This window comes from Aptenodytes patagonicus, chromosome 12, assembly GCF_965638725.1.
Source record: "Aptenodytes patagonicus chromosome 12, bAptPat1.pri.cur, whole genome shotgun sequence".
In the NCBI taxonomy this organism is placed as follows: domain Eukaryota; kingdom Metazoa; phylum Chordata; class Aves; order Sphenisciformes; family Spheniscidae; genus Aptenodytes; species Aptenodytes patagonicus.
The window spans coordinates 595,904-609,366 of NC_134960.1; the positions used below are offsets into that span (position 1 = coordinate 595,904).

General features: G+C 53.0%; 1 protein-coding gene across 4 annotated transcripts in view; it reads left to right on the plus strand.

The window, feature by feature from the left end:
• Positions 1–13,463, plus strand: part of PPP2R2B (protein phosphatase 2 regulatory subunit Bbeta) — a 117,145-nt gene that overhangs the window by 92,575 nt on the left and 11,107 nt on the right. For all 4 annotated transcript variants that reach the window (XM_076349982.1, XM_076349986.1, XM_076349984.1 and 1 more), the window contains 2 exons: positions 37–149; positions 11,984–12,161. In XM_076349982.1, coding sequence (XP_076206097.1) covers positions 37–149; positions 11,984–12,161 — 291 coding nt within the window. The remainder of the gene's footprint in view (positions 1–36; positions 150–11,983; positions 12,162–13,463) is intronic.

Sequence of the window (13,463 nt, forward strand, 5' to 3'; positions counted from 1 at the left end):
GCCAGCTGTAACGCTATCCTCTCTCCTGCCCCCCAGATAAGACTGTGAAGCTATGGAAGGTCAGCGAGCGGGACAAGAGACCGGAGGGATACAATCTTAAGGATGAGGACGGCCGTCTCCGAGACCCCTCCATGATCACCATGCTACGGGTGAGTGCGGGGAGACCACGGCTGCGAAGGAGCCTTTCTCTTCAGGGTCTCGGATGAAAATCGCTGCAGGTGTCACCTGCGTGCCGCGTTACTGGTAATACTCTCGTGATGCGGCAGGTCGATGTTGGAGGGCAGGGGGGGGTGCTCCTTGTCTCAGAGGCTGGTGCTTTGGCTGGTGTGTGGGCACAGGAACGGAGGAGGGAGCTGCTGCCAGAGTGGTGCCCAGGCTGCGTCGACTCTGGGCAGGCGTGCTGTGAAGTGCCACGTTTCCTCTCATGTCGGGTACCCCAGTGCCACGGTGCTGCTGCTGCACTGCCCTGCATGCCTGTCCTGGCGAGGAGGCGGTTAATGAGCTCTTCCTTCTTAGTGCATTCGCAATCGCAACTTCTGCTTTGGGACCATAAGTACTTTCTCTAAATGAGTTTGCCTCCCAGCCTAAGGAGATTAAAACCGGCCTCCCGAATCAAGTGTAAACACCTAAGGCTACACTTTCCATTTACTGCAAGGGGGATGGATGCACAGACCCCATTAAAGCAGCCGCCCCGGGAGTGTGTCCGTCCCCAGGAGCGCTGCGGGGAAGCCTGGCAAGGGGAGGCGCACGGGCATGGCAGCGCTGTCTGCTGGCATCGCTTTACCGCCCTGGGAGCTGACTGCACCTGGCCAGCAGTGCCAGCAAATTTGCTCTTCCCCCAGTGCTGCTCTGGGATAACTGTTTATGATCTTTAATTTGCATATAAAGAGCCAGCTCCAGCCCGAGGCGGTGCATGCCCTGTTAGTTCAATCAGAGCTCACCCTGCACCCCGGGGAGCTCCGGCAGCTCTGGCAGCGGGTACAGGCAATGGGTACAGGCGGCGCTGGAGAGCCCGAGTGTGTGGGCTCCAGCCCAGCACCCTATGCGGGAGCAGGTCCCTTGGCCTCGCCAGCAGTGAGCAGGGTGCCCCTCTGCAAACGGAGAGAAGCTGTGCTCCACTCCGCTTGATATTAGAGCAGAAACAGGCAATAACTCCTTTAACCCGTAGGCCTAGAAATGCCAAGTATGCAGTAATTTTGTCATGACATTAATCAGACCAGACTAGCTTGTAATTTATTAACATCCTGTCAGAATTTGCATTTTGAGTACTTGGGGGTTTTATATTTATATATATAAAATTGTTGCTATGATTACCCTTGGCTCACTTTTATGGCTTCCAGTTCCACTGCAGATGAAGCCATTGAGAACCCCAGACAGGTAGTTAATTCTCATCTCCGTACTGAGTTGCTCCTGGTGGCTGACAGGCATTTTTCTTTACTGAGCAAGAAAACAGTTTATTTCCTATATATATGTATCTGCTGTCATGTTTCAGGCTGCATTTCCAGCCTAATATGGCGTTACCTCGACAGCCCGTTGGAAGAGTTTGCTCGGGATCTGGATGTCGGAGCTGGGGTTGTCAACCCTCTGCAGGGCTGGGAAGCAGGTTTTAAAAAGACGGCAGTGCTAAGGGGTGTTACTCCAGTTAGTGCTTCCTTGTCTGGCTAAATGCACTGGAAAAAGCCCTGGGCTTACTGGGGAAACGCAGGTCACAGTTTCACCTAGGTCTGCTGTCTCGGTGCCCGTGCTGAGCTCTGCTGCGGGTGGCTGTCAGTGTCGGTCCTGTGCCCGGGGGCCTCCTGCACACCCTAACACACTGCTGGAAACCACACAAAACAGCAAATGCAAGGTCAGCGTTCTCAAAGGAGCCATTTCTGAATATTGATTTATTTTTATTTTTAGTGTATTCTTTAAGAACATTGAATTTCTGGGGGAAGTGAAGCAACTCAAGAGTCCAGGATAAATGTGATGCATATTTCTTTTCTTTTCCAACACAAACTGTATTATAACTGCCAAAATATCAATGTAACCTCTTAAGCAAAATATTTCTTTATGGGAACACTGAGTTTTGACATTTTGAAATGAAACTTTTTAACCTTTTGAAAATGCATTTTTATCTTTTGGGTTGACCTGGCTATCATCAGCCCTGTAGGTGTCACGACATCTGTCTCGCCTGCAGTGGCTGCCGGCCGGTCAGACCCGCGCTGGCAGGCACGGGGAGCACAGGGCGACGTGTGCTGCAGCCCCGTCTGCCCAGATCCGCTGGTGGGTTCCCCCTTGCCTGGGCGAGGGGAGGCCATGAGGAGCACAGAGGGTGGCCCTGGCCGTGTGGCACTGCGTCCTCTCCTGCGCATGGTGCCAGCTCTGCCGCCCTCCCTGCGGCATCGCTCACGTTGGCTTTGCAGTGCTGTGTGTGCATGGGGGCTTAATGCTATCGTTTAGCTGCTCCTCCTCCTTTTCTTACCTGTGTTACAGACACCGGGGTGGGAAGAACAGGCAGCCTGTGTGTGTTTGCTTGGGGTTGGGCGCAGGGTGGATGCAGGAGTGCCGAGCTGGCGGGTCGGGCTCCCATCCCAGACCTGCCTCTGCGCTCCCCCATCCGCTCCCGCTGTGCCGGCAAGAAGTGGCTGTCGATCGATTGGAGCCCGCGATGAGGGTAATGACGCCTCAGCAGGGTACACGGGCGATGTGGTTATGAACATAAATAAATAATCGTCGTGCTTATCTTCGCTATTGATTGTTGGCATGAGCTGATTGCATTTGACCGCATCCTGGCACTTGAATTGGCGACCACAGGGCTGAAGCGGAGCCAAAAATCAACCCAGGTGTTTTAGCAAGCACTCAACCTGAAGTTACACCATCCAGTCCATCCATCACTGCTGGCGCCCAGCGGGGCATCCCCAAGGAGGGGCAGGGATGCAGAGATGCTGCCAGTATGGTTGGTGCCGGGTCCAGCCCTGGGCAGTGCGGTGCTGGGGATTTCCCGAGGACGTGGGTCAGCCCTGCAGCGTACGGGGGCCATGTTTGGGGTGAGGGCAGCCAGTCCGTCCCACTGGGCACCCACCTGCCCCATCACTGCTCACGCCGGGAGCGTCCCTGCACTGCCAGGGTGGATGGAGGTAGCAGCGGTCACTGGAGTTTGTCAGGGAAGGAGGGAATTGTGATTTTTTTTTTTTTTCCCCTGTAGAAAGTCATACTGAAATATCAGAGAACTGGACACTATTTATTGGAGTCCACTGTTTGCCTTGAAAGTTTCAGCTTTTGTTTTACTTTCAGTCCATTTATGCCTGGTAGCAACTTGATGCCATATGGCTGGAGGAGTTTGCTACTTGAGTGTCTTCCCTTGCGCTATGAGATAAGGCGCTGCGATTCCCCGCTCTCTGGCGAGCAGCCCCGCGGGAACATACGGCTCCTGCTTCACGGCAATGGGAAGAGGTAAAACACGATGTAAGTGCTCAGTATTATGGTTATTAGTATCTGCCTGTGCAACGCCTGCTGTCCCTGAGGACGGAAGATTGAGTCTTCCGCCAGCCCCAGTTTGATCTAATGTTTTGATGATTTTACTTAGACAGGTATTTACATAGCTGTAACCATTCTGCTGCAGCTTGGTGTATCTTTAACTTTTAATTGTCCTGTGATGCTCGCGCTTTGGAGTAAATCCACATTCATCCACGGTTTAATTTTCAACCACAGACAAGGGAAAAAACGTTTTAAAACCACCTTGCTGCAATCATCTCTTACCGATTCGTGGTAATGGTTTAAACGTACTTGATGAGCATTGTTCTCTGAGGAATTTCTAACCCACATAGTGCAAAAGAAATATTTAACTCTGCTCAGACTATAAAGTAAGGCTTTTGCTGTCATTAAAAGAGCTCTGCTTATTTGGATAGCCCCCAGTCTAATAGCTACAGCCCTTCGGCCTCATTTAACAGCTTCTGCGAGCTCTCGAGTGCCGCTTGGTGTACAGCCGTACCTGTGCCGTGGGATGTGTGCAGGAAATAATTAACACAAATAATATCCAGGGTTTAAATCTTTTTAAATAGAGAATGTGTTTGCTTTGATCCCTCACAGCGCAAGTCAGACTGCGGTGAAACACTGGTGTGTATCCTCCCACCGGTACCGTCCCCCCCGCAGGAGGAGGAGGCTGCGGGCAGCCGGGTGCTGTGTGCGGCAAGACGCCGTCTGCGCCTGTGATGAGCACAACTTGGGGAACCGGCCGGGAGAGACAGCTCGTGGACCTCCCTTTGCTATAGAGAGGGTCTGATCTTTACGTTGTTTCTTTAAAGAGAAGCAGCAGCAGCAGGCTGTGCTGCCAGCGCTGCCTTGGCACGTATCGCCTGAGCTCCAAGTGCCTCAGGGACGGCCTTCTGCCTCCCCGATGTGCTGGGTGGAGGCTGCTGCTGAAGGATGTTCTTGTATCAGGCCACTGTGCGTTCTCAAGCCAGGCTGGGATTTCTCACTCCACCGAGTCCCCTGCTCCTGAGCTACATCTGCAGCAGGGAGAGCAGCCAGGGCTCCCCAGGGCTGGCAGGGGCTCTGGTCAGGAACTCTCAGGAGGGGCTGCTGCTGTCTCCCCTCCTCTGTCCCAGGGAAACCCAAGGGAGCTCAGATACCATTTGGGAACAACTTTCCCTGCCACGGGCAGCTGATCTCTGCCCCAAGCACTTTAAGATGTTGGTAAGTAAGGAAGCACCCTGCAAGCTGGCTGGTGTGCACCTAACAAGCCCAGGGACCAGTTGCTCTGGGCAGCAGGGTTGTGTCTCACCCAGGTTATTAAGGACTGAGGAGATCGCCGTGGTACAGAGGGTGGTTTTCTGTGATCTCCACTGGACACCTCCCTGGGTGAGGAATGACCCTCCCAGGCTAAGTGCGATGTGGATGTGATGAGCAGGTGCATTGATGTGCCCGGTTCTTGGTGTTTGTAGCTGTCACAAATCTCTCTCTGATTAAGAGCTACCACTTCACTCTCTCAGTTCCAGCAAAATCCATCATAAATTCTGTTTTATATCTCCCATTTTGCCAAAGCACTCAGATTTCTTGGCCCCTGGGCACAGTTTCCTGGGGAGGCTCTGCTGTGTTCCCGCTGCATCCAGTGCACCTGATGGGCAGCCCCAGAGTGGGGCCATGTGATGGGAGAGGGAAAGGGATGGGGGATGCTTCGGAGAAGGACTGCTGTGCTGCTGCATTTCTGCCCCAGCAAAGAGATTTGTCTGTCTTTCCCTTGTATACATTCTCCAAAGCATTATCATTTAAATTACAAGGTAATGTGAAACATTTGGCTTTTTTGGTTATAAAATGCACATGGCAGAACTAATCAATTTCAAATGATCGTCATCAAACCATTGCCACAGAAATTAAAAAAAAAGGATTCTCCCACTTTCATTAGTCACTTACATTGCTCTGAAGCAGCTCAATGTGTAATACTTGCATGCTCAGCTTCCCTTAGGTAGCCTGGCCCCTCTGCCCGAGCAGGGCAGCACTGGGCTCGCCGCCACGCAGTGCTGTCTCTGGGAAGCCAGCGTGCTGGTCTGGGACGTGCTGGGGACCTGTGTGGTTACTGACTTGGAGGTGCTTGATTTTTGTCGCTCTTGAAGCAGCACCGTACATGAAGAAGGAAGGGCTTGGCTCGGTCTCCCGCTGAGGCATGGCCAGTCTGCAGGGCTCGGGCTCCGAAGTCACCGTGGAGGTAACGGTGGTTCCCCCAGGGATGGGCAGCGCTGGCGCCTTGTGCCACGGCTGCAAGGCACAGGAGGGCCTGGCTGGGCATGGGGACAGGGTGCTTGCGGCACGGCCACAGCGAGTCTGCAGAGCCGGGACTCCCCTCTGGCCAAGCCAGCGGCAGCACCCAGCCCGCCAGCGTGCACTGCCTGCATCTCTGCCTGCTTCATTCTGCAGATACTTGAAAAGAAATGAAGGAGCCCGTTTTTGCCGCTGTTTTTCTCATTCTTTTGTTTATCCCAGGTCATGAGTTGAACTCTTTCTTTTCTGGTGAAAACTCATTATTAATCCTTTTAATATTTGTAAACTCGCCTTGAAATGCTGATGATGAGAATTGACCTGTCAGATATTTTTTTTCATCTCTTTTTCCACAGCAATTACACTGCCGGTATCTGTGTCTAGACGTTCTGTAAAAACAATGCGCTGAGCAGAATTATCAAACGGGTTTGGATTGCTTTGAATTTGTGTTTGGTAATATGGCTGTGCTTCTGCACACTTATCCCGGGAAAAGCAGGAAAATTGTAAACTGCTAGGTGGGATTTTACTGACACTGGCTCTTTTTCAGTGGGAGAAATAAGTTTAAAAATATCTTTTCAAACAATCACATCTTTACAGGGAATGCAATTCTAATGAGATTAGCATGAAGAGTTCAGGATTTTTAACTTCGGATAAGAAAAATGTTCTGTTTGTTCTTCGCGGTTTCTGCAATCTTATTTCAGAATTTAGGTACAGATGGTGAAAGTAATCCTGGAGTATAATAACTGAACTAGGACAAATTCTCAGTTACAAACAAAAAAAATCCTATCATGCTATAAAAATATACAAAGAATGGGAAATCTGGGATGATTTGGGCTGTATGTGGAACGACACTTGCAGCCAATGCTCAGCCTTGCACTAAAAACCCTTTGTGAACTGGCCCTGTTTTTTGGGGGCGGTATTTGTGTTGATGGCCCGAACAGTTGGCCCACGTGGACTAACTTCAGGCTTTGAACTCGGCTCCTCGGTGCCGATGGAGCAGAGCCCAGCAGATGCTCCTGCGACTCGGCCCCCATTGTGGCTAGGACCCGCTGCCCACAAATGGCTCTCGTTGGCTTCTTCTGGGGCATCCAAGTGGGGACAGAAGGACGATAGCCCCACTTCTGCCCTACCGCAGGGCTGGGGGCTCTGGGAGGGGGCACAGGGCAGGCGGTGCAGGGACCTGCCGCCTGCTCCTGCAGCCCTGCGGCCCTTGCCCACTCCTACGGTGTGGCGGGGGCTCGGCACGCAGCCAGGTGTGGTGTCACACCTTCTCCCCCTCCAGCTCCAATTCCTGCAGCTGCAGGTGTGTGCTGAGCGCCTGCCGGTGCTGGCACCCTGCGGTGTGCCGACAGCCTCCTCCGTGGCGGAGTGCTCATTGAGAAGCTGGAAATGGCTCCGACTGGCAGGTCTGCTGGGCAGCACACGCTCCCGCTCTGGCGCCGCAGCGCTGGCTGCACCGTCCTCCCTGCAGACCTGGTGTCCGTGGTCCTCCCCCTACTCCTGGCCCCCCAGCTGGGACCCAGAGCCTTTTGGGGCAGCCTGCACCTTTTGGACCTGCACACGTGAAGGTGGATCTTCAGTTGGCAGCAAGTCTGTGCCTGCATTTCATTGTATGAAAAAAGGCTCAGTAACAGGCAACAGAAGAAACGGTGTTAGTGGGATGCTTAGCAGGGAGGGAAATGTCTAGGGAGAACAGGTGAAACCAGAAGCTCTATCAGCTACGTGGACCGGTCATGAGATAGCGGGTTTATCCTCCCACAGGAAGGTACCTTCCACACTTCATGGGGAAGGTCCAGTAAGACAAAATCCTGAAGAGCATGAAATTGTCAATCTGCCATGAAAATAGTTTGATGCACTTTTTGTCTGCAAAATATTAATCTGCAGGCAGCGTTGGCCAGTTACAGAATATGCCTTTTGTAGGTAAGAAATAAACATTGGGGAGCACATTCAGAGGAGCTCAGCTGCTGGAGCAGGTGAAGAACCTTGCCGGATTTATCCCCGAGCAGCTAGCTCTGCTCTCTGATTTGCCAGGAACTGGATTACGTTTTCCTTCTTGCAAACCCAAGGATAGGGTTAATCTGGGCTTCGGCTGTGACTAATCCCACTTGGCCAAATCCTGCAAGGTTGCCGAGGCTGCGGAGAAAACTCTGCACCAGGCAGCGCTTGTGCAGAGCAGGGGGGGGTGGGCTGGTGGGAGCAGGGCTACTCCTGGGTGGCCGTGCTGGCCTGGTGCTGCCACTGCCGCTCGGCTCGTGCCAGAAAGGGCAGAGCTTGTCTGGCTGTAAATGCAAAAGGAGAGAGGAAACCTCTTCCCTGGCCGCTGGTTTACAGCATCGCGGTTAGATGCGAGCGCTGCTGTACACGCCGAGCGGGCCGCAGTGGGAGCTGCTCTGGAGTCGCCATTACAGCCGCTGCGCTGATGAGCTGACCTGCTGCCGGTCCCGCTGCACGTAGCAGTTAATTGCAGAGCTTCGACTGCAGTTGGTGCTGAGGCTTGGTAACCCCTGATAAGGTGGGGACCGGATAGACACCTAAATGGATTATTTATTGATTATTTTTTTTAATGGCTACTACTCTGGGTCAGATTTATATCTCGGCGTAAGTCCAGTGCGGCTCCATTGTGCTAAGAGGATTTCCGTGGAGGTAACTGAGAGCGAAGCCTCCTTCTCCAATACACAGAAATGGGTGCATGGTCCCAACGCTGACAAGTCTGCAGTCACCCTCTCCCCTGTCTGCCCGTAGCCAGGAGACTCTGCAGGGGCGGGTGCAGGACCCGCACCAGCACGATGTTGGGGCGCAGCAGCAGCTTTCTGGGGCAGAGGCAATATCGCTGCTTTGCTTGTCTGCACTGGGCTTTCCCTTTACGAGCCAGCCCTGTCAAATGCACACCCTTTAGGGAATTTTGGCCTCCAGCGTGTCCCATGAGAAGGATTTCCAGCAGCGCTTTCGCCTTGTGTGTAGGTGGCCGAGTCCCATCTCGCTGTGGGGCTGTGCTGGGGGTTTCGTGTCACTGGTCTGATGCCCAGTGACGGGCAGCTCAAACCCAGCACACGCTGGACTTTTGCTTGTGAGAGGTTATGTGACCATGTCATCCCAGAGCTGAGGCCTTAATCTTTTTCCCCTGTATATTGACTTGTGTTTTGAAAACACTGCATGAAATATAGCACCTCTGGACAGAGGACGAGGTTTTCCTGAGAAACACCGAATCTCTGCATATCTCCAGGCCACGTCCATCACAGCGCCGTAAATGACGAGGAGAAGCTCTGCCACATGAAACTTTTCCCCCGGGAGCAGGGAGTATTCGGTGACAGTTGACATGACAGACAATGAAAGGGGGGGACCTGATGGGAACAGGGGACAAAGTAGTGAAGCGGCAGCAATTACTGACATTGTGTTACCTGCACCGTGGTCCTTCACTCGGCAGCTGGAGGTGGCAGGAGGAAATGCAGCACCGGCGGTGGGAAGGGGCCAGGGCGTGCTGACTCCCTCCACCCCCAACCATGGAGAAAATGAATTTTACAGCTCAAGGGAGGATTAGTGCCTCATTAACTCAGGAAAGGGGAAGCCTTTGCCAAACAAGGAGAGAGGAATCGAGTGTCATGTGCGCTTTGAATGAGTGGGACCGACTCTTTTGCAGGGGGTGCCTGCTAAAGGCAGAAAGAAAAATTAAGACATATTCTGTTTTAAATGAAAAATGACTGGCATTCCCCCCCCTTCCTGAAAACAGAAAGTAATTTAATTTATTAGTGGTTTATTTTATTTGACAGGCTTTCTATGTACTTGATGCGGTTTGTTACACTGAATTACCCTTTAATAATGGGTATATATAATACCAGAGCCTGCCCTGCAGGTTGGCTCCATAATTGAAGAAGGGATGCACTGAGGAGATCTCTGTGCTGTTGAGGATTGCCATGGCAATGCTGGCAGGAGCCGGGTGGTTTAGGCAGACACTGGCTTGGAGTCTGTGTGCTTCAAAAAAAAAAAAAAAAAGACCAAGTTTTGGTTGCTGTCACGTTGCCCCATTTGCTGGGCACTTTTTCTTCGCTGTCACTGACCACTGCAGCCCTGAGCCGCTCCCTGCCTGCCCAGCTGGGCTTGGGACCGCGTGGCTGCGGCACCTGGAGCAGTCTGCGGGGGCTTCCCTCAGACCACCCTTTCTTTTCCTTTATTGTACGTTAAGCAGGAATGTAATGCGGGTGTCTGTCAGCCGCTGGAACAGGCTCCTGGAATTAACATTGCTGGAGACCAGGCACTAAGAAAGACGCAGCCAAGAACGGTCCCGTGGTGGTGAGGGGGATGAGTGGGGAGAGGGAGGCAGAAGGCTCTTCTCTGCCTGTGATTCGTGTGTCGGCGAGGGCGCGTGTCAGTGCCGGCACCAGGGTCGAGCCATTGGCACGGCGTCCCGTGGTGGTGGTGTTTCCAGCCGGCTTCAGGGCAGACTTAAGTGGAGAAGAGATTAAACCCAGGCCAGGGCCCAGCCTGCGCTGGGCAGCTGCTCCCCTTGGCCGTCCTGAGACAGGGGTTTGCCTTCCACTGCAAGATTTCTGCTGTCGTGGGACAAGGTCCCCAAGCCTTTGTGTGCTCCCAGCGCATTCCTGGCTGCTCCTGCCTCAAAATGTCAGTGCTTTCAGGTTTAAATACTTATTGTTGATACCCTTAACCAAAAGCTTGCAGCACGTGGTGAGAAGGGGCATGGACACTTGCTGTTTTCCATATTCCAGTGCAGATTCTTGCCACTGGAGCAGATGATAAAAAATCCTGCCTTAACAAAATAGTCATGGATGACCAGGTTTGTTCCTCTCAGGGGGTTTTACCTGGTGACGGACCAAGTTCCAGACACAAAAAACTCCTCAAAATTTGGCTCTGAAGCAAGGTGCGGAGAATTTTCTTGGCTGAAGAGTTTATCTTAGTTCTGTGGTTGTGAGTAGCTGCCCTGTAAGAATCGGGTAGGGAATTGTGCTGGGGCGCTGGAAGTTGCAGGTGGCCATGCTGCTCTGGCTCAGACCCGGATTGCCCTGGTTGCTTTGCATTGCCCAGTGTGCTGCTGGGCTCCTGCCGGGGACGGGGACTGGCCTGGGGTTTGACCATGAGGTGCGGTCGAGCTGCACAGCATCATCTCGCTGAGTGAAATCCTCTGCCAAAGCCTTTGCTGCACTTATTTTTGTGCCCAGCAAGGCCTGGTGTAACCGTTGAACCCTTTCCCTTTGCACAACCGTCATGTTTCCGACGGTCTGAATGACAGGCGGTTCCTGTAATCCCTGAGCAAAACGCGAGCCTCCGTCCCCAGATGGCTGAGCAGAGTGTTTCAGCGGCAAACGATGCATCATTGACTGTGTCAGGCTGAATTAGCAGGCAGGCTCGTCACATTAAACTCAGGCTCTGCGCTGGCAGTCCCTGTGCTCTAGTGTCACTCGAGCTGGCTGTCACACTCCCATCCCCACCTCTGCAGCCATGGGAAATCTCTTTGGGCAGCACACAGATAATATACACGGTAATGAAGTAGCTTGAGGGAATAGCTTACTGGCAAACAGGAGCACAGACTGACACCTTTCTAGTGTATTAAGTTGCCTTAAGAGTATTATGTCTGAAGTTAACACCACTCCTTGCATAGAATGTTCTTACTGCATCTCTCCATCCCCTGATGTTTACATGATGTTTATTAATCTAAAGGCAAACATGTGTAGCTCTGTTTCTGGTCCCTCCATCTGTCCCTGCCCTGTGCATTCCCTTTCCCTGTCTCTTCTCATCTCTTACCTCCATCACTTCACTGTGAAGCAAATGCAAAAAAATTTAAAAGAAAAATCTGTACTGACCTGGCTCTCTCAAGAAATATATTTCTTTTAGAAATGCTCCAGGAATTTCAGATTCCAGTTAACAGTGACAAAACAAGGCAAAAGTGGTTTGTTTTTTGGTTTTTTGGTTTTTTTTTCCAAAGAAGGAACGGTTGCTGCAGCAGAGATCCAAGCCTGGTTTACTGGGCTCTTGCTGCCTCACTGCAATCTAACCATACTGGTGCCTTTCAAAAATAAAAGGCTTTTGTGTCTGCTTGTCCTTCTGTTCATACACTTAGAAAGGCATTAAGTTTCCTTGGTAAGAGCGTGGAGGGTGGGATGGAGGGCTGCCAGCCGCAGCTGCGTGGGTGCCCGCCGTGGCTGTGGGGGCGTCCCCCCTGTGCTGGGTGCTGGTGTGGGTCGGGTGGGCCATCCAGACCCTGTCCCTGGGTGCTGACGCTCTGCTTCCTGTCCCACAGGTACCCGTGCTCCGGCCCATGGACCTGATGGTGGAGGCCACCCCCCGGAGGGTGTTTGCCAACGCGCATACCTACCACATCAACTCCATCTCCGTCAACAGCGACTACGAGACCTACATGTCGGCGGACGACCTGAGGATAAACCTGTGGAACTTTGAAATCACAAATCAAAGTTTTAGTATCCTTTGGTGCGTGCCATCCCACAGCCCCTGGGACAGTCCCAGCCTGGCCAAGAGCAGGAATAAGTGAGGTGCCTCGGCTGGCAAGTGGGGTGTAAAAGCCCTGGGAGACCAGACACGTGCAAATGACAGTGGGAGAATGAGAAAGCTGGACGGGGAGACAGGTCCCCGGTGAAGGTGAGCGGCAGAGGGGGGACCTGCGAGGTCCGGCTCCGCAGGAGGCAGCGGAGCCGTGCCCATGTCTGCTGTGATGGTGACCAAGCAGGTAGCGCAGTGTCTCGCCTGGCCCCATCCCCACACCCCAATCACAGTTCCTCGGTACAGGAGCTTCACGCTCTGGCAAGGGTTCGCAGGGGCTCAGGAGTTCAAAATAGTGCTGGCCGCTGTGCATCCAACTGCAGAACACCTGAAATCCCGTCCCCAGGTAATGTGTGCATTACCTGTGCATCCAACTGCAGAACACCTGAAATCCCGACTCCCCAAGAGTCATTACCAAGGCACTTCCCTCTCATCTCTGCCCATGCTGCCGGGCTGAGCCGTGCCGCTGGCGGGACACCGGGCTGCCTCCGGCGGGCACATTCGTCCGTCACACCGAACCGCTCCCTCCGTGGCGCAGGGCTCAGCTGGCATCATCATGACTGCTGCCTCCCGGTGTGGGTGACACATTTTTTCATTTTGCCTGCAGGATCCGCAGGGGGCGGGCAGGAGGGGGGGGCGGTCCGCGCATGATGGAGAAGACAGATGCCTTGGGGAAGACGGAGGGAGGAAATATTAATTGTGCAGTCTCCATTATACCCTGCAGCAGGGTGACAGGCCACCAGTCACAGTTGTACAAATGAAGTCGTGCCAGTCACCCTTGTAACAGCCGCATCAGAAATAATAACTAATCATCGGTGATATTTATATAGTGTTTCCTACTGAGAAATCCCCAGGGCATGTGGCAAATTTAGGCAGCTGGAGAGGATTTCAGCAGTCACAGGTGCGTGGCTGGTAGGAGCTCAAAGTGGGTACGGTTGAGCAAGGCTGCAATGTGTGTTGTGTTTCGGGTAAGAAGGTGAGGAATACTAAATTCGGGTAAAACCTCAGGAAGTTTAGGTGGCCCGAGGGAGTTTGGCCAAGGTGCAAGTGCAGCACCCAAGAAACTAAAGAATTGATGGAGAAACGTCACCACCAGAGAGATGTCCACTCAGATGTCCCATCCCACTGGCTTGCCGGTGTGTCGGTATCACCTCTCTGCCCAGTGCCTTGGAGCCCCTTCCTGGGGTGTCCCCAGTTTGGCTGCATTTGGCCGAGCCGCAGGA